Raw genomic sequence first — 24,990 nt, 5'->3', positions numbered from 1 at the left:
ACCTGCGTATGCAGTTTGACACATTTGAGGAAAAAGCAAAGGACATGTCAGATAACGTGTCACAAGAGTTCAAGGGCGAGAAGAGTCGACATATAAAGAGAAAACGTCAATCAGATGAGTCAAAGAAACATGCGCCCACTTCAGTTTTTCGACAAATCTAATGTCTCTGTCTAACGATGTAACTAGGCACGGCTGCCGCAAATTACAAGTGAGGTATCACAATGATCTACAGGAGGACTTTGTTGATGAATTGATACAGTTCTTTCATTTCTCAAAGGACACAAGTGACACATCTCCAAGGAACTTGCTCCAAATGCTGCGGAAGAAACAGCTGCAATTTGCATTTCCAAATGTGGACATTGCACTGAGGATTTTCCTCACCTTACTGGTCACAAACGCAGGGGGTGAGCGGTCGTTTTCAAAGTTGGCACTGATTAAGCACCCTCTTAGGTCCACTATGGGCAACAGAGACTCAATCATTTAAGTCTCATGTCGATTGAACATGACCTGCTTCGCCAACTGGACTTCACAGACATTATTAAAGAATTCTCAAGTTTGAAGAATTCAAAAGATAAGAAAGCATAAGAAAGCAAGCATAAGATCTAGCAATGGCAAGTCAAATGTGTCTTTATACTTTGCAATGTTAAAGAGCGCCAACTACTTGCCTACTGTAGGCCTGTGACAGAAATATAATGAGTTCTGGTTGTAAATCTCCCTCCTGACCTGTGAGGGCACTAAGTAGCGAAAGGGAAAGGCTTTGAACGGGCTGGCCTGACAGTTCATTTCCTGGGTCGGGAAGTCTGTCAGCCTGGAAGAAGGCGAGACTCCGTTGCAGGCAATAGAGTCAGCTGCAATCGTTTACCAAGGGGTCATGCATGATAGCATAAAGGGGCCGGAGAATTTAAATCTTTTCCTTTGCTTGGTTTTTATTGAGAGACTGGAAGGACCGTGTGAGACGCAGAGAAAGCTTACGGGAAAATATTTGTGAGTGTTTTGTTTGTTTGTGTCTGTTTAGTAACTGTCTGTGTTTTTGTTATATAGCACTAGACGGCTAAACATGAATTCAGAGCTGTCGCCAAGGGCAAGCACAAAACCAGATCAACACTGCACTACAGTTACGATTAACATTGTTATCAGCACTTGTTCACAAGTATAGCACGTATTATATTGTATTTCACCAGAAGCACTGAGAGCACTCACTTTGGACTTGTGGTCGTGTGTGTGTCTAATTGTGTGTGTTAGTACTGTGCTTATTATTACGGGACTGCAACCCTTTGGAATACTGTGCAATACACATTGTTGTGTATTGCCAGCTCATTATTATTTGCTGGCTGGTCATCAGACCATTGGATTAACAGTCATTAAATCAACCATTTCACCCGTACCTTCTTGTCTGTTTGTTCTTGGGATTACTGCATCTGCACCACACCTGCTACTAATTACCACTTTGCCACAGGGCCACACGATTAGTGTAGTGCCGACTACACTATGTTTTTGTCTAATGTCATATCATGCTGCGCTGCCTGATAACGTGGTCCCACTGACTACAACTAACGTTGATTTAATTCGAAACAATGTGGTCAGTAATGAGAGCTAGTGGTAGTCAAAAAGGAAGTTAGAAAGGCCTAGAGAGAGATAGAAATGAACATTGCTAAGAGGGGCTAACACCAATTCCAAAATGTTTTTCCAATATTATAACAGCAAGAGAACATTCAAAGAGGAGGTTAAATGTCTAAGAGATATAAAAGGCAAAGGAAATGCATGCACATAGATTAGAGAGTGGTTAACATGTAGACACAGAAAGTACTGATAAGAGGAGAAACCTCAAAATGGAGCGAGGTAACCAGTGGTGTACCACAGGGATCAGTATTAGGTCCTCTGCTATTCCTAATCTACATTAATGACTTAGATTGTGGTATAGTAAGCAAACTTGTTAAATTTGCAGATGACAAAAAATAAGAGGAGTGGCAAACACTGTTGCAGCAGCAAAGGTCAACATTCAGAACTGGGCAGACACATGGCAAATGACATTTAATAGAGAAAAGTGTAAGGTACTGCATGCAGGCAATAAAAATGTGCATTATAAATATCATATGGGAGATACTGAAATTGAAGAAGGAATCTTTGAATGGGTCAAAAAAACTGACAGCAATTGTTACTGCCTAACCTTAACAAACCCCCAATAACTCAAGGTTTTAATATGGAACCTCAAAACCACTAACAGTTTGCTTTCCTTTAAAATCCTTGATAAACCATGTGTTTTTTAAGTATGTGCCTGTGTGGGTGTGGGGGGGGGTGTGTGGGGGGGTGTGGGGGGGGTGGCTGTTTCTAACCGCAGCACTGTGATGTATGAAGGCTTTTGTCCAGTTGAGACTATTTCAGGAACAAAAAAAGCCGGGGCTAGTCAAAGAAAGCTTCATATTATTACCAGGCCAGGCTCCAAAATATATTTTATAATGTATTAATATTTGGATCCCAAACATGAAAACAAGGCACAAAAGTCTAAATAAAATCTATTAGCTTGATTTTAAAGTAATTGTAGTCAGAAAAATAATTTTATAAATCTTAGCCATTTTGCACTTCCATTAGTTTCATAGGTGTAACATGTGCTGTTTTAAAATGAACATCTTACAGCAGACATGTATTTTAATTTTAAAACATGATTTATGGTACTACTTTAGGTTAAATGAAGCTATCAGTTAATATGTGTCTTACAATTGGAGGCTGTGCAGCCATTTTAATAACAGAAAGTCCAATCAGTATAACAATATTTGTACCAGTAATGTACCAATAATGTACCAGTCTTTTAAAATCTGTGTTCATTTTTGAATGCTTGTTGATCTTGAATAAAACCTTTTTAAAATATATATTACAAAATATATATTACATTAATAATAATGCAAAAAAATGTCGCCAAAAGTAAATTATAATACTAAAGACAAAAGCACTGCAGTGACAGAATGCGACTATATCAGAGAAACCATCTTAAAAATGTAAGCCCATTCTGTAACAGGTTTGATTCATGACTCACAATTTAATTAACAAACATGTCATTTTTTGTAGCACTGTATTAAAAAAAAGAGAAGGTAACAGAATTTGCAACATGAAGGAAGAAATAATGATAGTTAGTAGTTTCACTTCACCTAACAAAACGAGGGGTATGTGTATAAAATGAGGGTCCATGACAATTCGTCTCTGACAATTCGTTCCCATGGCAATTCGTCCCCAGGAAAGTTTGTCCCCCTGCAAATTTGTGCTCCCGACAATTTGTCCCAAGGAAAGTTCGTCCCCATGACAATTTGTCCCCCTGACAATTCGTCCCTATTACTAGATGTACATATTTTAGAGTCATAAGAAAAAAATGTGTGTGTACATTTAAGATGTTGACTGTGTAACAGCACAGAAATTGTTGATCGTCCACTTCAACCAGCTAGTGTTGTTTGTAGTGGATCACCTGGAGCAGTGGGGGGGGGGCATTATGAATGTTATACTTCAGCTATTGATAGTAGACTGTTATTTTTTTTAAATAGTTTTCTTGTTTTGTAAAGTTAACCAGAGTGAGATGCAAAAGCAACAGTATTAAATGTGTGAGATTGAGACTGAAATGTAAAACGAAGTGAGATGTAGGTTGGATTGTTAAACTGTATCATGTACTTAGTTTTACACTGTGTCCAACTGAAGACACAAGGTAATATACTAGTTAACTTGCCTCTCAGGGCCTGTAATGGGGGGAGATCTGTGCTGACTATCTGGCACATGCGTGGTACTGCAGGAAGAGGGCAGCAGTCTCGTAGGATCTGTCTGTCAGTCATGGCGATGACATGGAGAGGTGGGGAAGAGGGGGTGTTGGCTTTCCCTCTCTCTGAGTGGCTGAGAGGCGGGCCTTGGGAGATTGCTCGGCCCATAAGCACTGCACTTGGTTGTGCATTCGGGTGGCCCTAATTTGGAAAACACATAGAGACACTGGCTGAGAAGGCCAGTGGTTGGAGCGAGCGACCAAAATAGGCAAGCACGGCTGAGGAAGACAGCCAGCCTAGTGAAAGAAAATAATATAAAAAATAAATTGTTACGTATCCGAGGGAACATGTATAAATAGAAGGGGAACCTTGGCCACCCCAGTGTATAGGGCATAACAGCGTAGGACGGAGACATGAGCTGACCGGCTTAGCGGCAGTGGGGGCACTGCGTAAGCAGCACCTTTATTTTGTAGTTTTATTACTGTGTTTTATTTTCCCTTTTCTTTCGCCTTTTGTTATTTCTTATTTCAGAGCACCTGTGAGTGCGCCAGCATTGAACTGTTTACCAGTATTGGTATTTCTGTGTTCCTGTTTACCGTTGCCGGTATTCAGGCCACGGAAAACAGCACCCTCTGCGGGCTTAAAGAAAATGTATAAAATAATAAAACTGGGCACCAGTGCGGTGTTTTCAATTAAACCTTCTGTCTCCTGTGTGTGTCAGTGAATTGCACACCACCCTTCCACAGGGTCCTACAGCAGCCCGTAATTGACCTGGACCAAATCTGAGCGTGGGACCAGGACCAGCTTGGGCAAGAAAGCATACTGTACTACACGTTTCCTAACTCTTTATTTGTTGCACTTTTGATTTATGGCCTGACTTCCTCAGATTTATCTTTGCGATGTATTTGTTTTGTGAGCATTGTAAACAGACCAAATAACCAAGGTGGCCATTACGCTTGCTTGGCACAGGTTTCCATTTTAGACTAATAGCCTAAATGGGGGTATATATTAAATGGGTTTTTGCCCTAAGAGTATTGTTATTTCTGCAGTAGATGCTTGCTGGCATTCACATAATGGTTCAGTGAGATTCAAGCATCAGATAGCAAGGGGGTGCATACTGGCTATGGCCTATATGCTTGGGTTTGATTATTCAGCTCCGAGTGTTTCTGGCCAGCCTTCACTTTAACAACCTGGTTCAATAACCTATAGTTCCTGACTAAGGGACTACCCACTTGTTGAGACCCGCATTTATAGGTGAATCACCAGTTATCGCTTAAGTAAGCTTGGTGCTCTTAGGAAAATTAAGTGTCATGTTAGGGTTTACATTTAAAAAAATACATGGTTAGATGGATACCAACAAGGCTGACTCATGAACAAAGGTACGCAACCTTAAGAGCCATATTTAGAAACAACACTTGAGTGTGAATGGACTGGGTCCGACATTGCAATTATTCCTCTCAGGTCCTTTGTCGGACTGGGTCCGACATCATTACAGCAACGCAAAAAACGTGTTTCTAGTCGTTTTTTCTCCGGAAAAAGCCGAGAAAACCATTCAATTGCCGAGTGGGAGCGACAGGAGCCGAGACAAGTCAAAAAAAAAAAAAAAAAGGCGTATCTCATGAATAGTCATACATGGCCTGGTGTCAGATAACGGGACAGTCGTAAGTAAACAAGCTCGGTGCCTGTGAATCAGCGTACAGAGAACACGGACATTTACAGAGCTTTTTTTGAGATGTTATAGTAATAAAATAATGACTTAGATCGCATTATTGAGGAGTTTGGTGATAAAACGAGTGATCCGGAGATGATCGATCAGTATGTACGACTATTATTATTATTATTATTTATTTCTTACATAGGTGAACGCTATAGCAAACGAAAGGGTGGGGCGGGGCTGGAGATGCCTAGTGAGTGCTTTGTTGATATGCAGGGCCATTTAAACCCGTTTGACTGTGAAAAAAAAATACTTTTAAACAGCGCGTCTAAAATTAACTGCGCGTGTGAAAATTAATTAGACCTGGCGTGCCTGACGCACATTTAATAAATGGACTGCAAAGGGTTAAGTGTGCTTCTCAACCATTAATACACTCAAAACTCAAATGTTGTTTCTGAATATGGCTGTTGCTGTTAATGCAAGTACTATTCTTCAGGTAATCTCTATGCTGTATCTTTTCCACCACTATTACATTCAGTTGTTTTTATGCGGGGGTATCAATATGGATTAAAGTACTAGATTTTAGTGGAGGGCTGGGCTTGAACCTTCCAATGAATTAAAGGTTGGTTTTATCAACTTAGCCCTCAGTGTACAGCAGTCCCCTCCTATTCTATCTACACCAGACTAATATAGCTTTTCTTCTATTTCTAAATATTATCAGTGTTGGAGATCAGGGTGAGCCATATGATTGGGAGCTTTCAGGCTCAAATCCTGGGCACGCTAGTTGGCGATAAATATGTAGAGGTTAATATTAGAAATTGTTTAACCATGCACAGCAAAAAGAAAAAATATTTGAGTTATTGCAAGAAGAAGCACTTAGAATGGTTGTAAACATAATTTAAAAAGTAGTAAGACCGTAAAAAAAACAGTAATATTCATTTAAGGTTTTCAATAAGCTAACCTTACATTACTAGCACAAGGAAAAGCACTGTTGATTCATATGCTATAAAGCTGGAAAGATACCAGCCCAGAGACTTTTACCATTACAGGAGAGTCCTTGAGAAACTGGAGACAACCTGTCATTCCATCTGGCATGTCATTTCTCAAGCAGTCTGCTGGCACTTCAGAGACAGTATCCAAGGAACTGCTGGAGTCTGCAACACTTGTCAGCATCACTGACTCCAGCTCATCCGTACTGAGACTTTGGATCAACACTGTAATTCAATAGGTGTTATCAGTACGGCACATTGAAACACGTTTTGTGTACTGTAGGTTTATATTTGTTATTCGTTAAAATACTCTTTCATGGTTTTATCTTCCAATTTGATTTTCAGTCTGAGGTTTCATGATTCAGGAATCCTATGACTTTCACTGGTATTGGCACCTGTGACAGGGTACCCCCACCCCTGGGTGTATTTTGCGTTATTTGGTATAGTTTGGGTTGTGTAGCATGGGTGATTTAAAATGTATGTTGGTATGTGGGCACAAGGAAGTCACAATTAGTTCACGTGCAGACTGTGTCGGGATTCAAGTGAATGATTAATTAGCAATCGAGTCCCGGCACAGCATATAAAAGTAGCACAAATGTCTAACTCGGGGTTGGGTGTACAGAGAGGAGGTACAGGAGAAGGAGACGGGAGAAATAAAATAAAGACAAAAAGAAAACCATTGCTATGTGTGCTGGGTCTGCACCAGCACAATACTTTGTGTTAACTGTTTTGTTTGTCTATTTATTTTGGCCATTGTGCCGTTTTGTTTCTTGTGTGTTGTGTTTGTTTAAACTTTTTTATTTAATGACAAGCATTTAGTAAGCTTTAACCACTTTTTAATGTCAAAAAGCAAAATGCACATTTTCTAGTAATTTAACAAGTAATCATTATTAAAAAACAAACAAGCTTATTTAATTTAAAGTATTTGTTCATGGAAAAAGTATTTAGTCTTTTGTGTATCCTTTTGCTTTTATTACGGCTTTCAGATGTTTATGATAATTCTTAACTAGTATGTTAGTATGTTATATCTTGTTGGTGAAATCTGGGCCCATTCTGTCTTACATATTTCCTTCATTTTAGACAGATTGGATACAGAATGCTTGGCTGCAGTTTTTTTCAGATTATTATTTAGTCATTTAACAGATGCTTTTATCCAAAGCGACTTACAGAGACTAGAGGGCGAACCATGCATCAACAGCTGCTGCTGCTGCAGAGTCACTTACAATAGGACCTTAATTTTACGTCTCATCCCAAGGATGGACCACAAAGAGGTTTAGTGACTTGCTCAGGGTCACAGGGTCAGTCAGTGGCTGAGCCAGGATTTGAAACAGGAACCTCCTGGTAGGAAGCCCTGTTCTTAACCACTGGACCACCAAGCCTACCAAAATTTCTATTGGATTGACATCTGGTGATTAAGAAGGCCAATTCAGAACTTTTATCTTAATTTTCTTCAAGAATTCCAGAGTTGACTTAGCCATATGCTTTGGTCATTGTCATATTAGAAGTTGTCAATCAGGCTACTAGGAGATGGTATCATTGTACTTTGTAGAATATTTTGATATATGGCTGCATTCAATCTTTTTTCACAGGAATGTCTCCAGTCCCTGAACTGCTAAAACACCCCCATATCATGATTGAACCACCTTTGTGTAAACCTAGATACTAGGTCTTCTTCATTGAAGGCTTTCCCTTTTTTTCTACAAACATACTGTGGTCCATTTTTGGGGAAAAGTTTGATTTTTTTAATCTCATTGGACCAAACATTTTCAGATTCCTGTTGAGATTTTTGGCAAATGTTAGATTGTTTGTTTTATGAATTTTCTTTAAAAGTGGTTTGCAACAAGGTCTACATGCACACAACTCTTCCGTGTTCAGTTGCCTTTGTACAGTTATTTCGTTCACTATTATGCCTGATGCTTCTAAATCTTTCTTTAAATCCTTGGCTGTTAATCTTGGATTTGTTTTAGCTGTTCGGATGATTCTCTCATCTGCTGTACCAGTAATTTTCCTTGGATGTCCACTTCTCTCAAGCATTTCAGTTATAAAAAATGTCTGTGGTACTTCTTGATTATTGCTGTGATTTTGCTTGTTGATATTCCATATTTTTTATACTGTTATGTAGTCATTTCCTTTGTTGTAGTGTGCTACAAGTGCTTTTCTCAAATATGAATCCCACTCCTTTGTCTTGACCATCATCTGCTTTGTTTGCAAAATGTTTTTCTTCAATAGATGCTTGTAATAATTACCACTTTTCTGGCTCTTGACTTTATAATGCAGCTTAATTACTAATATTATTTGGTTCAATACAATTTTACAGATTTTTAATGTAAAGGTGCCAGTCTGTTGTAATTTTTTTGCTTATTTATTACACAGCCCTTGCCACTTTCTGAAGCAGCTGTTGTGTTTGACTCTGACACCCTTTCCACCTACTCTTGTTACAAATGTATCCATTTTAAACTCTCTTTGCTATCGCTAACTCAAACCTTCTCGTCCCAATTTCACTGCAGCAAAAGTGTTAAACAAATTAAATTTACTAACAACAACATCTCCTAGCAACAGACCTTGCAGCAACCTTGACTTGACTATTAAAACATGTACAGTTTTAAAAACAACCAGTGTTTTTCTAAAACTACAATATCTTCAAGGTTTAACCCTTTGCAGTCCATTTATTAAGTGCGTGTCAGGCGCGTCAGGTCCAATTTATTTTCACACGCGCAGTTAATTTTAGACGCGCTGTTTAAAAGTATTTTTTTTCCACAGTCAAACGGGTTTAAAAGGCCCTGCATATCAACAAAGCACTCACTAGGCATCTCCAGCCCCGCCCCACCCTTTCGTTCGCTATCGCTTTCACATATGCTAATAAATAAATAATAATAATAATAATAATAGTTGTACATGCCGATCAATCATCTCCTGATCACTCGTTTTATCACCAAACTCCTCAATAATGCGATCCAAGTCATTATTTTATTACTATAACATCTCAAAAAAAGCTCTGCAAATGTCCGTGATATTCTCTGTGCGCTGATGCAGTATCAGCCAGCTTGTTTCCTTATGGCCGCCCCTATCTGATGCCAGGGGCAAGTATGACTATTCATGAGATACGCCCTTTTTTATTTATTTTTTTTCGGCTTGTCTCGGCTCCTGTCGCTCCCACTTGGTCATTGAATGGTTTTCTCGGCTTTTTCCGGAGAAAAAACGACTAGAAACCCGTTTTTTGCGGTCCGACATAGGACCGCAAAGGGTTAACCTTCTGACAAAATCGTTGCTTTTTTGGTTTAATTCATTTTAATAAATATTTACAAAATATTGTGAAAATACACAGCTTTAATAAGTTAGGTTACTTACCATAACCCTGGTTCCCTTTCAATTTCAAAACATACTTATGGGATATGCCTGTCTATTGGTAGGTATTCACTGAGCTCTTTAGATCAGAGCTGCCGATAGGCCCTTTCCTTGTGTGACGTGCTCTGTCCCGTCTACTGAGGGATTAAACAGTCCACGGAAGCCATGTTCTTTTTTTCCATCGAACCCGTGAGGGCAACCGATGCGACCTCGCTGGTTGGTGGTCGTCTTCTCTTTCAGGGCACCAGGGTTATGGTAAGTAACCCAACGTTCCCTTTCAATTCGAAGACGACCACCAAAACATACTTATGGGAAAGTATACCAGAGCCATCGTGAGGGAGAAGGAATGGCATCTGAACCGCATAACCCAAGGTTAGTGGTGCAAGCTTTCAACCTCAAGGACCCTCGTGCCTAATGAAGGCAAGGAAGGATCTATCACATTAAGGCGATAGAATCTGGAGAAAGTATGCGATGTAGCCCAGCTAGCCACAGTACAGATATCGGACAGCAAGGCACCTCTGAAGAGGGCCCAAGGTGTAGCCAACCCTCTGGTAGAATGTGTGGCTACCCTCCCAGGTGGGGGCAAGCCGGCACTATCATATGCAGTCGAGACTGTGTCCGCAATCCAGTGTGACAGTCGCTGCTTCGAGAGGGGCTGTCCTAGGGTCCGTATCCCATGACAGACAAAGCTGGTCAGAATGACGCAGAGCTCTTGTCCTAGCCACATAACACCTAAATGCCCGCACCGGGCAGAGGAAGTTCAATCTCTTATCCTCCGCTGAAGAAAACGGAGGTGGATGGAAAGACTCCAATTCCACAGACTGGTTCATGTGGAAGGCTGTGATCACCTTAGGGAGGAAAGCAGGGTTTGTACTTAGTGACACCCTACTGCCATCGTCACAGATACGCATACAGGAGCTGTGCACCGACAGGCATATCCCATAAGTATGTTTTGGTGGTCGTCTTCGAATTGAAAGTCTGACCGGCACTTGCACTGATTGATAAGAAAGCAGAATATTGTAAAAAAAACAAACTAAGAAAACGTATAGTTCAGAATATTTTTTGTGTTACTGTGTGTAATTATTTAAAAATAATATTGCAGGAGCAGTGCTCTAGTAGTTACGTTTTTATAATTTCTGGTTAATGCTGTTTATACTATAAAAGAGCATATTATGGTTACACCAATTGAATCACATAGCTAAAAAGAGACCCACTCCCTTTCACGGCTCTTTTTTTCAACTCTGCTGCATAAATTATCCTGGGACTAGGACAGAAACATGTGAATGGGAGCATTTTCTACTACTGAACGGTTACAATGTTTCATTCCTGTTTTCCTTCATCAGCTTGTTTTCCTGCATAGATCTGCTCCACCGCAGCAATACACTATATTACACTTGTAACACTCCGTTTTTTATAGTGTAAGCTTGGAGTAGCACAAGCTTGGCAAAGTGGGCCGTTAATACACCCCCCCGCAGGCCGTGGGTTGCCCACCACTGCTCTAAGGCACCAGAGTTCTCAATTATCTGGACGACTGGCTAATTTGCCTCCTATCTATTTGTGATTGGACTTGGACCACGGGGCCATGCTGGCCAGTCTGTCGGACAACAGAGTGCACAGAATAGCCGCCTATTTGGAGCTTTTTCGGCTCAACAGAGCGCTCACGGTAGTAATGTTCCAGAAACTTCTGGGCCTGATGGCAGCAGCTTCCCAGACCCTTCCACTGGGTCTCCTGCGCATGCGCCCTCAGCAGCCCGGGTTCAACAACAGTTTTTCAGTGTATGTTGAACTACGACAGCCCATTAACAGTGTTCCACCAATGTCTAAAGGCGCTATATTGGTGGAAACAGCCGGCCCATCTATGCCTAGGCGTAGTGCTGGGCAGTGTCACCAGAAGGGAGATCTTCACGGACGCATCTAGCCTGGACTGGGCCGCTGTGTAAAATGGCCCCAGAAGCTCAGAATGGGGGCTTCTCCCTGAGGTTGTGAGCCTCATCTGGGAAAGGTTTGGGAGAGCAGAGATAGATCTCTGCCTCACAGGAATCAAGCCACTGTTCCCTCTGGTTCTCCATAATAGGAGACGGGGACCCGTTGGAAATAGATGCCTTGGCACACCTGTGGCCGAGGCTTCTGTTATACACCTTCCCAACACTTGCCCTGCTCCTGCTGTGCCTGTTTTCAACCCTGATGCAGGTCCTGAGTTTCTAGCTGTGGAGACTGCTCAAGCGCCGCAACCTGCTCAATCAGGCACGGGGGACCTTATGGCATCCCGACTCATTGAGCCTGCAGCTCTGGGTCTGACCCCTGAATGCCTGCTTGAGCCGTCTAGGACTTTCCAACAGGGTCATCGACACCCTACAGAATGCCAGAGCACCGTCCACGTGTTGTCAGAGTGGACATACTTCTTTTATTGCTCTGAGCACACTATGAGTAAACTCACAGGAGATGTTTAAGGAGGACAGAGATGTTTTAAACTCCTGTAAGTGGATTGTTCGTGCACTAGGCTTACAATATTGTCCAGACAACTTTTTAATAATCAAGAAAATAATTTAATTTGAAGTTTTAAATCATCAGAGTAGTATTAGTACTCCTTCGGTTTATTAAATGCTTAATAATGGATCTAGTGGTTGCAGGCCACTTTGGATCCCTTCTAATAGGCAATCTGTGCGTTTCCAATGCCTTTACAGGTTTAGCAGCATTAATACTTCAATACAGCAATACAAGTATGGTTATCATATGCTTAGCCCATAGGCTAGACATGCAAAAAGCTAAAATGCCCACCGCTAAATCCTAAAACATACAATATATCACTCTCCAAAGCTAAAATATAATTCCTATACCTTATAGCAATGCATCAATATAAATGAGATATAAATTCAAAATTGTTCTTACCTTCCACCATATGGAAGTTTAGTTGTAGAATACAATGTAAAAACAAGAGCTGTCTTCAAAGGCATACTTCTGAATACGATCAAACAGCAAAAAACTTTTTCAGAGATCCTCAGAGCATGGATCACATCAGCATGTAGTACCAAGTTGAGTGATCCTTGACTGGGGTTTTACCTCAGCTTTTATTTTGACAACTCCTATCTTTAAGTGAACAATATATCTAAAAAATACTGGTGACTCCTTTTGTAAAATTAATTGGACATGATCTCATGGTCCTCATGTTCCACCCCTCCTTCCTCTAAAAATTAGGTGAACTGGAGTTCACAGGGTCCTTGCTACCAAGCACAATACAGATATATGTGTATATATGACGGATGTTTTTAATATGTAACACCAACTCTGTTTAATTATTCCAGCCTTGGTCTAAAATATATTTCCTTCTCAACAGTAGAAAGTACCTTTAGTATACTATTAATAAGCTTATTCCTTTCTATGTATAAATGTGTCTAACAAACTTGTCTTCTCTCTTGCCAAAAATCCCCTGCTTCAACAGACCAATTTATAGATTAAGACTCGAAGAAGCCCACTTTCTAACTAGAGTTTAGTTTTAATTACTATGAAACTCTACTGTCAGCGCTTTTCCAAATTCACCACATGACGTCATTTTTTGGCCAGATTCAAGAGACGGCTCCGACCGGTATCTCTACAGATAAGAAAAAAGCTTACATCCTATTTTTATAACTAAGCTCTCATTATTTTCTTATAATATAATGAGGTACATAATCCTGTTTTTCTTAAAGCAACTTCCGTTGGTTATCATTCAAGGTTGATACAAAGCAAATACAAATCCCGCTTTTAAGAGCCAACAACAAACCCTGTTTTGAGGTGCCAAAAACGAATCCTTATCTCTAAAGGTCTAATGCCCTTCCAGTATTCTACTGTGTGTCTGAGTCAGACTTTTAATTCTTTCACTTGTAAACTCCCTGTAAATAAATACCTCTGTTTATTACTGCAGTAAAACTTAAATAAGTTAAGTTAACTTAAATAAATGCAACACTGTGGCTTTTTTAGTTTTAAATGTAGTTCTGTCCAACAGTTGGTTTTTCTTTTGTAATAAAAAGCCTCCGTATTTGTGGCTTACAAACATCATCCCAATTAAAGTGGCAACTTTATCCTGATAAGAACTGGTACTGTAGACAACTTTTCTAATTTAAATAAAATGCTTGCTTCGGCTGACAAGTTTTCATTAATTTCTATAATATAATGAAGAGAACAGACATTACACCATATACTACTCCCTTATTCTGTTACCAAAAGGTATTTCATTGGTTAATTTTAAAAAGATCACTCATTATAGAAAGACCTTGGATTCAAAACTGCTGGTGGCCACTTCGACTGCCAAAAAGCACTTTCCATGCCCAGCACTGCTCAGCTACAAGCAGGTAAAGGCAAGGTCACCAAATTAATTATATTTCTTTAGTAGGTCCACTGTATACTAAAGTTATTAAATCCAGTTTACACTTTATTGTCTTATATTCAAACTTAACAGTTTCTCTGTTATAATAAAACATTTACACTTATATTCTGTTTGAATTATTCTAGAATACCTGTGTTTAGCTTAAAGACTACTTTCAGATCAAACTTCTTTTCTAAACAAGAAACTTGACTGCTTAGTTACAATAAAATCAAATAGGTCTTTTTAGTTTCAAACATTGTTCTTTCTAGAAAGGGTTACTTTTTCTGTGCAATATTAAGAGACTCTGTGTTTAGTCCTTTAAAAACTATGACTTCATTTTCAAGTTAATTAAATTAGATGCTTGCTTTGGCCAAGGTGACAGGCTTCCGTGCACAATAGCTTTCATTAATTTAAAGATAGAGGAAGTCCTATGTTTAAGTTTGACCAGCTTCCAAGAGTTTATATGCACTCTAATAACAAAGACACACAGACAAGCTTTTTTTCTAACATTAACATTTGTTCAGTTTTTTTAATTCAAATTCTGTTATCCTGTTCATGATTTGCTGCAATAGTATTTATATTGGTTGTACTGTATATTCTTTAAAACATAGTACAGTTATTACAACATTTTAACATTGTCAGTTAGTACTGAACTGTCTTATCTTTAACATTAATATGTTCTTTCAACAATAATTATTTGTATAACAGTTTAACTTTAAATGATTTTATAACATGTATTTCTAATTCAGATACTTCAATATAGCCGTCTCTTCTAGAAATTGTAATTTTATTTTACTCCGTTGGTATACACAGAAGGCAAGAGGTTAACCCTTTGCGGTCCATTTATTATTTGCACGTCAGGCACGCCAGGTCTAATTAATTTTCACACGCGCAGTTTATTTTAGACGCGCTGTTTAAAAGTATTTTTTTTCACAGTCAAACGGGTTTAAATGGCCCTGCATATCAACAAAGCACTCACTAGGCATCTCCAGCCCCGCCCCACCCTTTCGTTTGCTATAGCGTTCACCTATGTAAGAAATAAATAATAATAATAATAATAGTCGTACATACCGATCGATCATCTCCGGATCACTCGTTTTATCACCAAACTCCTCAATAATGCGATCCAAGTCATTATTTTATTACTATAACATCTCAAAAAAGCTCTGCAAATGTCCGTGTTTTCTGTGCGCTGATTCAGTCAGCCAACTTGTTTACTTACGACCGCCCCCGTTATCTGATACCTGATACCATGTATGACTATTCATGAGATACGCCTTTTATTTATTTATTTATTTTTTTCGACTTGTCTCGGCTTCTGTCGCTCCCACTCGGCAATTGAATGGTTTTCTCGGCTTTTTCCGGAGAAAAAACGACTAGACACCCGTTTATTGCGTTGCTATAATGATGTCGGACCCAGTCCGACAAAGGACCTGTGAGGAATAATTGCAATGTTGGACCCAGTCCGACAATGGACCGCAAAGGGTTAATTGTAATTAGGCACCTGCCTAATTAACAGGATCACGGTCCAGCAGATCCTGACAGGGGAACTCCGGCTGGCTCACTGCCCTCAAGCATCGGGAGGTCAAATTACAGATCGGACACCCTTTAGCCCATCACAGCTCCAAAACGTGTTAGCTGTCTAGTGATAGCAAATAACAAATAGACAGAACAACCAAACACTCACGATACGGAAACACGAAACACAGGTCCTTCCGGGTCACTTTTCATAAACCAAAACGAAGGAACAGATAACTTTGCTTCGACCCCTATTTATACGGTCACTCATGATCCCTTGGTAAATGATTGCAGCTGCTTTTTATGATCTGCAGCTGCCACATCATTTCCCCTCCGGGTCAATGAGTTAGTGTACCGAAGCTCTGAAAAACCCTCGGAACGAAGTGTCAGGCCAAGTAGTCCAGAGTACTCTGTTCCCGTTACTTAGCGCCCTCAGAGGTCGAGAGGGAGATTTATCACCAAGAATCATTGTCTTTCTATCACACTGATATGTCTATCACACTGAGAAGAGCAGCCTGGAAGTGGAAGGGGATGATACGTTAGTGCTGCAAACATTGGTGTGTATCGGAAGAAGCACTATTTCATTACTGAGGCATACATGTGAGGGTAAGCCTTAACAACCTACCCAGGTGCTAAAGGCTCAGGGGATTGGTGAAAGTCTTATTTGAGTAGCATTTGGTTAGCTGTTAAAATGTTTAAAGAGGCATTCATGTCTATCAACCATTTCTAGTTGTGTTTCCCTTTCCAGAAATTTCGTTTGTAGTCTTGCCAGGCAAATTATTTCTTTTTACTTGCTGAACAAAACTAGTGGTCTTCTAAATTCTGACTTTCTACTAATCATACTTTTAAACTTTTTGGGAGGCAAATGTAACACCTTAACTAAACAGTGTATTGCTGTTGTATTGTAGTGTATTTTTTGCCTCACAAAAATCTTTGCAACCTAGAGAACCTTTAGAAAAAATCAGCCATTCATATTTCTCTTTGTATTGCAGATATTGTTCTTTACTCCAATAATCAGGGTAATCAACAGAAATAATACTTGCAGAGGAGTCTCTTTGCTCTTGTCCAGAAATAGATCCTGGCTGTTGAAGGATCAATTTCTGATTTGCTTCAGACTTATTTTTGTAGGTTTGATGTTTCTGTGTTGTCCAAACTGTCGGATTCGTCTCTGGATGATTCCTTTTGCTCAGTTTTAAATTACTATGAAGGGCCAAAAAATGTACTTATTAGTTTGTGAGGACACAAAAAATAAAAGACAGACAAAATTCAACACAAAATGTATTAGTAGGATTTGACTGGTGTGATTTCCAAAAACACTGTAATGCGTAAAACTTGCAGGTACATGGACCTACGGGGGAAGTGCTTCCTGAGAATAAGGGTAGTGACCTGAAGTGAAACATACTCATGCTATGTTATTGAGAGGAACGGTAAATAGGCACATCTGTAAAAGGTTGCCCCAATTGTTTCTACTAACTTGGCTTGTGTTTTTCAGGCACAATAAAAGTAGATTGAACTTGCATGTTGTGCAAATTTGCTTGGTGCTGGCCAAGGTTGCCCCAATTGTTTCTTCTAACTTAGCTTATGTTTTTGATACAAATTATAAGAAACAATTGGGGCAACCTTGGCAAAAACCCTAGATTTACTAACTAGAATATATACTAATAATAAAGTGTTTGAGAACAGAGCCCTAATTCTCAATGACATACGTATACTGTTCCTGTCTCTAGCAGGTTCCCAGCAGCCAGGCATGCAGCACTATGGTAACGTTGGAGGACCTGTGGTGAATCCCATTGCTCCGGCCTTCCAGGTGCAGCCCAGTTCTCCACATCTCAATGCGTCCTACCCACCCCCTCCATCCTACTGCAACCAGCCGCCTCCTCCGTACGAGCAAGTGGTCAAATCTTCAGCGAAATAAGGAGCCAATAACTTATGTGCAGGCTTTTTTTTCTGAGGGACAAAGGTGGATGCTTCTTCCTTCTTTTGTTTTCAATGGTTATATTATATTTCAAAGATGCAGCCTGTTTTCATTCAGGGAGGGGAAAATGATCAAGTCAGTGTCTGAGAAGAAGATTAATGTATGGATTAATGTGAGGCTGTTGAGCATCCCTGGAGAAGTGGCAGAATAACATCACACAAGCAGGCCCAATTTGCTGTTGTACTTCTCATGTTTTCAAAATTTGAACCTCCCTACTGCTATGCAAGCTGCACTCTTTTGTTTTAAGGTTGACTGCATTTTTGTAATTGCAAGCTGCTATTCACCCATCTCAGTAGTAGCCCACTGGCAAAGATGTGTCTAATATAAGACACTGGCTGAATAATGGGTAGGAACATTACTGTATCTATTGGTAATAATAGAAATATTAAAAAAAAAAAAAAACCAAGGGGAGCTAGGAAAGATGGCATAATATGAGGCTGATGCAGGGAGAACAGATTTGTCACAGGAAAAAAATGTATATAGATATACATTGTTATAGTGCTGCAGCTTTTAGTCAAAGTATATGAATACTCAAGTAAACTTAAAAAATAAATCCTACACTTGTTTACCTGTACCACAGCGGGCAGCAAGACCAGGAAGCACTAGCTGGCTACTGTGTGATTACTTTGTTTGATTTTGTTAAAATGAAAACATCTTTCTTCTGCTTGCCTGCTGAAAATTTCAGCAGCAGCTGGTAAGGCCAAACAAAAATGAAAAATAGTGCCATCCTGATATATATGATTTATTTTTATTTGCACTGTACACAAGGCTCCTGTTCATGAAGTTAACTGAGTATCACTTAACTGAGAACATTTTTCTGTTATATTTGGGGATATGACTGCTGTAACACTAAAATATGTCCAGTGGTTATATTTTAATCACAGTTTAAAGAGGACTGAGAAGGTTGAATAATAATTATTTTACAGCTTTATTTATTTTGCGTTTTAACACTAGAACTACCGGAGCGGTCTTTTTGACCAATCACTTTTTAAAAAATGCATTTTTCTCCACTGATTTGGCAGCTAGACGTTTGTGGTTCTTGACTTTTCCTAAATACAGTGCTCACCCTTTATAATGCTATAGTGGGGAGCCATAGTTACAAGACGGTGCTATTTGTGTTCTGCCTTATAACGAGTCTAAAAGGGCTACTGTAATGGCATTATGGAGCAAAAGGGAGCCACGACCCTACCGTGTTGTAACTGATTCCGCACTACAACAAGGCGTGTTATAACGGGTGAGCACTGTACATGTATTAAACATCTCAAAGCATCAGTAGACCCAGGGTTGCAGAAACGTATGGGAAACGGTGGGTTTGGCTTAGTGCGTGTGATCGAGCTGCTGAACTTGAAATCTTCGTGTTTATTTTAAATAGCTACAGCAGGATACTTTTTCAGACAAGTGATTTATTTAACAACTGCAGAAATATTTACTGTCTAGTGAAATCGAATAGACAAACTCAATGTAGGACTGCACAGCAAGTCTTGCAGTACTTTCAGGAGTTATTGCAAGATGAATCTGGACACGAAAATGCGCCAGACCAAGAGACAGTGATGAAACTTACTGTGATCACAATGAGGTTAGGGATAGTGACAGTGAAAGTGATAAGAAAGTTTCAGAAATTTTGGGACAGAGACAGGCACAGCCACAGCTGCACACTCAAGTTAGATTTTTGATACCACCCGGGAGGCAGTAATTACCTACGTTAGCTAGAGGTCGATCGACAGACCGTGTATCAACTTGTGGACGCAGAAGGGCTGCACTCTAACAGTCTACAAGGGCAAACCAAGAAAAACATGTTCCCAGAGACTGTACAGTTTCCCAGAGACTGTACAGTTTTATAATTGCACGAAGTTTGGTGTTGATATAGTAGACCAGACACATGACAGCTGTGCCGTGTGCAATAAGACAGTGTCTGGCAAGCACGACACATGTCTGTGTTGATTGCACAAACTAGACTCCACAAGGTACTTTTTTTTACATTCCACATTTTGAACAGTTATACGTTTCCATATTTTGAACAGTTGTACATTCCATCTTTTGAACATTTGAACAATGCACATTTTTAAGTTTTACCTTTATATCTTTTGAACAGTTGAACAATCCATGTTTTGAAGAGTTGTAAGTTCTATCCTTTGAGTCTGAACACTTTTTTTTTAATGTAGTCCTGTTGTGCATGATTATATTACAAAAAAAAATAGTTACAGAATAATAGTGGGGCACTGTAATTCTCTACTGCTCCACAGTGTCGTAAGCACCCGCTGCATCTCAAAAGTCATCTCTAAGCTGCTAAAACCACCCCATTTTATATAACAGCATTTGGATACATGTGCAACATTTTACACAATGCAACCAATCATAACTCCCCTTGCAACACCACCCCCCCAAGTCTGGTGTCCATCACATGTACTAAGCAGGCTGCAAAACTGGTGTCACAAACAATGTCAAATGGAAAGTTTTTCGCAACCCTGCTCTTCCTGCTCATTTGCGCTCCAAATATCACAGGCAAGATGGGAGAACGTCTGAGTATAGTAGTGCAGCAATAGCCTGTTCTTTATGATAAGCAGCACAAGAAATATCTTGATAAAGAATACAAAGAAATGATGGGAAAATATAAGTGAGGAAATCAGAATTCCAGGTAAGCACTATGTTTGGTATGTTAAAATAAACACACTGTTTCAACTACAATGTAAAACTGTCTGTGCTGTCTGACGTTACATCTGCATTTACTGTATTGTTTAAAAAAACTTACAAAAATAAAACAAAAACACCAGGATACATTGAAATGATTGTGTTTGGTAGTCCTGTCTGTACTTTTAATGTTGTTTAACACAGAACAGCGTGCGTCGCTGCAGCAGTTTTATACACATTTTAATATAGCGGTTAAAATAAGTACCGCTCCGGTAGTTCTCGGTACATATGTACGTCCGGTAGTTCTAGTGTTAAATGAGTACATTTGGCCTATGTAGTTATGGGGTTCTCAGTCATACTCTGACAGAAGTCTAGCCAATCAAATTGCAACTTGGAACCAAGCATTTTTCCTATTTCTTGAAGGTGATGCCAGTAATAAATGGATACATTATATAGTCGAAACACACATACATTCAGTCAAAATCCTTAAGAAGTACATGTATTATGTTCAGCCAGCTGGCCTGGGAGGACAGTGGAACTCTGTTGTGTTTTAATACATATACGAATAAACAGACACACACAGACATGAACACAAGTATTGACCTACAGTAGCTGCTGGAGAAAGTACTCGCAGCTTCTATTGAATCATCCTAGTATAGCTGTGAACATTGTTTTTAAATGGTTGTAACAACATTGATTAGGACAACAGAAGTAAACTATTATTATTATTATTATTATTATTATCATTATTGTTGTTTTTCATGGAACAGGTTGCTATCCTTTATTTTAACTGAATGATCTATGCAATAATAAATGCAACTGGAGCGGGTTTAAGATTTTGTTGCGTTAGTTTGGAGTTAATTTGATGTCAGTTCAGTGGTGTGGTACAGTATCATGTTTCATTGTATTGTTACAGAAAGAAACCCAGTTTAAATACACTTTCAGATTTTGAGATTAAATAAAAAAAAAACTGTTCCTTTAAAATGCAAATTAGTGCGTGTCTTAATTGGCTAATTCAGATTACTCAATTTGTGGGAAAGCGGAACATTTGGCCATGAAAATGCCACTCTGAAAATATAAAATAATTAATTACAAGATTGTTTTCATTTATTTATTTTTTTTAATTGGGTGACCGCACGTATATTTTGTTTAGTTAGACCTGAATTGAGATACATATGGGAATGAAGTCTATGGGACTTTTTTTATTTGATTTTTTAGGCAGATTTTAACAAAACTATTTTTGGAATGGTCTGGACAAACCAAATTATTTTACTAATTGTAAGAAATTACATTACCATGAATTAAGATTAGTCTTACACATGACTGTCACATGACAATCGGTATTAATACCCTTATTGGACGGTTCTCACAGTGGCAGCATCATGTTATTTACGTATTTGTTTATTTATTATTCACACATAAACAGAATGTAATATTAATAATTCCTATGGTTGCCAGAATATGTATGGGGCCACTCTCCTGGATGTGCAGTAAGTCTTGTTCTATGGCCTAGTGCCTAATAACATACAGTACCCAGGAGCGAAGCAGATCTTGCTCGCTCGAATGTGTTGCAGCTTATTTCCACAATATAAAACAAGCAAGAAAAGTCCTCAGAACATTGATTGAACTGCTCCTTCATGCAAGTTGTTTCTTGCTGGTTTTATATTATTACATTGTTTTAATGTTTTGCCTTTGAACTTTCTTCAAGATCTGCTGTTACATGTTTTCAACATTACAAACATTGAGCATTAAGCAAATAGGTTCAAATGCCATTTTAGTTTTTTCACCTTGCAAGTTTATGATATTTGCCATGATGTTAATTGTTTTCTATATCTGACTGTATGTGTGTGGGAGCTTGTTTGGAAAACAGCCTAGGGCTGAACAGATGTCCTCATTCAATTCAAATCATGTGACAAATTGGCCTTTTAACTTGGCTGGTTCCGCTTCATCACCATCTCTGTATATGTAGGAAAGACTGGACCAACAGAGTTGAAAATCACATTGGTGTGAATGGAATGAGAATGTTTGCTCAGTGCTAAGCAGTTAAAAAGGCTCAAAAAACTTGACAGGTTCAAAGTCAAATGATATTGGATTTTGAAATAACCACCAACAACTCTCAATGATTGCAAATATCATATGGTTGAACAAATAAAAAAGGACCTTTAAAGCCACTTCCTCTTTAACTTAAATTAAAAGGTGACATTTAAAGTGAAAAACCCAAAAAATTTAATGCAACCCCCTGCAGTTTTTTCAAAAAACACATTACTTTAACTTTATCCCATATTGTCCGTATTGAAGCAATGTATTTAAACATTATCCCAATCGTTTTAATATTGTGTTCACACATTATTCACCATAAATCATACAGGAATTAATTTCTCAACTTTTACCTGGGAGAGCACACCAGGAGAAAGATCATTTCTATTAAACATTGCAGCGTACCCATGTCATGCTCTCTCCTGTAACCACAATGCACCATGCATTTCACTTACTGAACCAGCATTGTTGCAGGAGGGAATATGATCTGGATACACTATGATGCTGTGAGAAAAAAATATCTTTCTCATGGCGTACACTCCCGAGTAAAAGTTGAGAAATGTATTCCTTGTTTGATTTATAAACCATGACGGGAGTACAGAAATAAATAAAATAAAAAATCAGGATTGTGTTGAAAAACGCATCACTGTGAAAAAAAACAACACAGGATATAGCAAAGGTAAAGTAATGCTTTTCTGGCAAACATGTCTACCGCAAAGTGCAAGAACAAATGTTTCAGAAAGTGTGCTGTTCCAGTTCTGAACCTGAAAAGAAAACACTGCTGTATAGAAAACATTATTATTCTATTAAAGTCTATGTTGGTTGGAATACTGTATATACTGTAAAACAGTCTGTTCAACATCAGATTCAGCCACATGTGAACAAACGTCATGTGGCAATAACCAAAAATGATTTGGATTGAACAATAATTACTGTTTAGTGAACAAACAAAAAAAAATGTATTGAACATATCAGTATATTCATTATGAGAGATAAGCAGGGAATTTTCCCTCAGACCTTACATTCTTAACAAATAGTTGTGGTGTGAAAAACTACAGCGCCTCTTATTATGATCACTGTTCTTCTCAACATAAAACATTGCACCGAATAATAAAGATTATCAACAAGAGGATAAGCTGGTAACAGTGAGGGACACCAACCTTTTACTGTTAATAACAGGGCTCACTGTTTGTTAATCTTTTTTTTTTTTTTCTCAATAATTTCCAAAATGTTGTTTCATCAAGAAATGAACATTCTTCATATCTGAATCAACCAGAGAATTAAAATTACTTAATTACCTTACCGCTTTATTGGTTGCTTCATTGAACTCAAATGTTGATAGAGAAACAAAAATGTTAACAGATCCCAGTAAGGTTCATACGATTGGCTCGGATAATTTGTTGCAGTATGTTAATAATATTATGCTATTTGTATACTTAAATTGAAGGAGTGTCTATTAATTATCCTTGTCCTTAAGAATTATCATACTTATATGCCGGAAGTGTCTGTGTAACATTGTATGGTTTTATATTAATTGTGACAATGTTACTAACGCTTTAAAATGGCTGTGGCAGGACGAAAGCCCTGCACGTGTAAATAATGTATTTGTGTATATGTATAGTTTAAAATAAAATTGAAGTATGTGTGCACTAGATATTGCAGGTTTTTGCAGTTGTACATAAAGTTGAAAAGTTTAGAATTTAAGTTTGGCAGGGATGGGGTTAAATCCATCTCTGCCAAATCCATTTGCGGAATGTGGCTGGGGCTTAATTGACTAATTGATGATTAATTAAGCCCAGCCACATGGTATAAAAAAAGGATAGCAAGCGTGCAGCCTCGCTACTGTGTGGACAGCCAGGGTGAGTGAATTGTGTAGGGATTCATTTAGGGGATTTTGATCCCACCCCAGTTTATTTTAGTGTGTCACAGGGTAAGTTCCGGAGCGGGACCTCCCTTTTAGTGGGAGCAGCGCTAAGCCAGTGTTTGGCAAACTTTTGTATTTAGCTGTTTTCTCACTGTATTTTGTTTTGCATTTTTGGAGTTATTATTTTGATTACACTCTGTCTGTGTATGTCCTCGTGCACTAGGGCTATCATTGCTGGTACCCTAGTGGCGGCCACCTGTCACTGCAACTTTTTGTTTATGCATGAGTTGCTTTGCTAATTAAAATGTTGATTTTGATCACAGGTGCTAACCACATTCAAGCCTGCTGAAGCTGGTTCTGATCTACAAACATTTCGGCTAAAAGTGTTGTCCATGGCGTGACTCCAAGAAAGGGAAGCTGGCTTTGTTCTGTATATAACCTCTGTAAACTTGCATTTCAGGACTTCCTCTCACTCAATGTTTTTCCATCGATAGAGTCCTGTAGAATTTGACCTGCAGTATTATTTGTTCAAGATTGTGCCTGCAGTTTGCACGTGATTGCGTTCTGTACTATCTTTTTGGATTTGTTTTGTTCCGGAATTAAACTGTTTTGATTGAAGATTACCTGACAAAGTGGTGAGCCAGGAGCATATTGAACCCAGACCAAGGGACCCTCGAGGGGACTACATTCGAAACGGGATCCTGACGTGACTTGTACCAGCTTCTCAGAAGTTTGTGAGTATATTGGTTAATTACTAATAACACTATAGATGGGTGCATGGGGCACATGTAAGGAGTTCCTGTTTGTTCTGATAAGTTCTCTTGCAGATACAAACTATTTAAGTTTTGGAGATGCTCATGACACATTTGACTCGTGAAATATTACTCTGTTGAATCTCCAT

General features: G+C 38.9%; 1 protein-coding gene across 2 annotated transcripts in view; it reads left to right on the top strand.

The window, feature by feature from the left end:
• Window positions 1–23,675, top strand: part of LOC131736917 (vesicular, overexpressed in cancer, prosurvival protein 1-like) — a 73,178-nt gene extending 49,503 nt beyond the window's left edge. Inside the window, exon 5 of one of the 2 annotated variants that reach the window (XM_059022648.1) lies at window positions 17,316–23,675. In XM_059022648.1, coding sequence (XP_058878631.1) covers window positions 17,316–17,500 — 185 coding nt within the window. In that variant the 3' untranslated portion in view covers window positions 17,501–23,675. Of the gene's footprint in view, window positions 1–17,312 lie in introns of both variants that reach the window. The other variant, XM_059022647.1, reaches the window with a different exon arrangement.
• Window positions 23,676–24,990: the final 1,315 nt, after the last annotated feature.

Source organism: Acipenser ruthenus, chromosome 4 (genome assembly GCF_902713425.1).
Source record: "Acipenser ruthenus chromosome 4, fAciRut3.2 maternal haplotype, whole genome shotgun sequence".
Taxonomy (NCBI): domain Eukaryota; kingdom Metazoa; phylum Chordata; class Actinopteri; order Acipenseriformes; family Acipenseridae; genus Acipenser; species Acipenser ruthenus.
The sequence above is the reverse complement of the archived record's forward strand: the minus strand, read 5'-3'. Positions and strand labels throughout refer to the sequence as shown.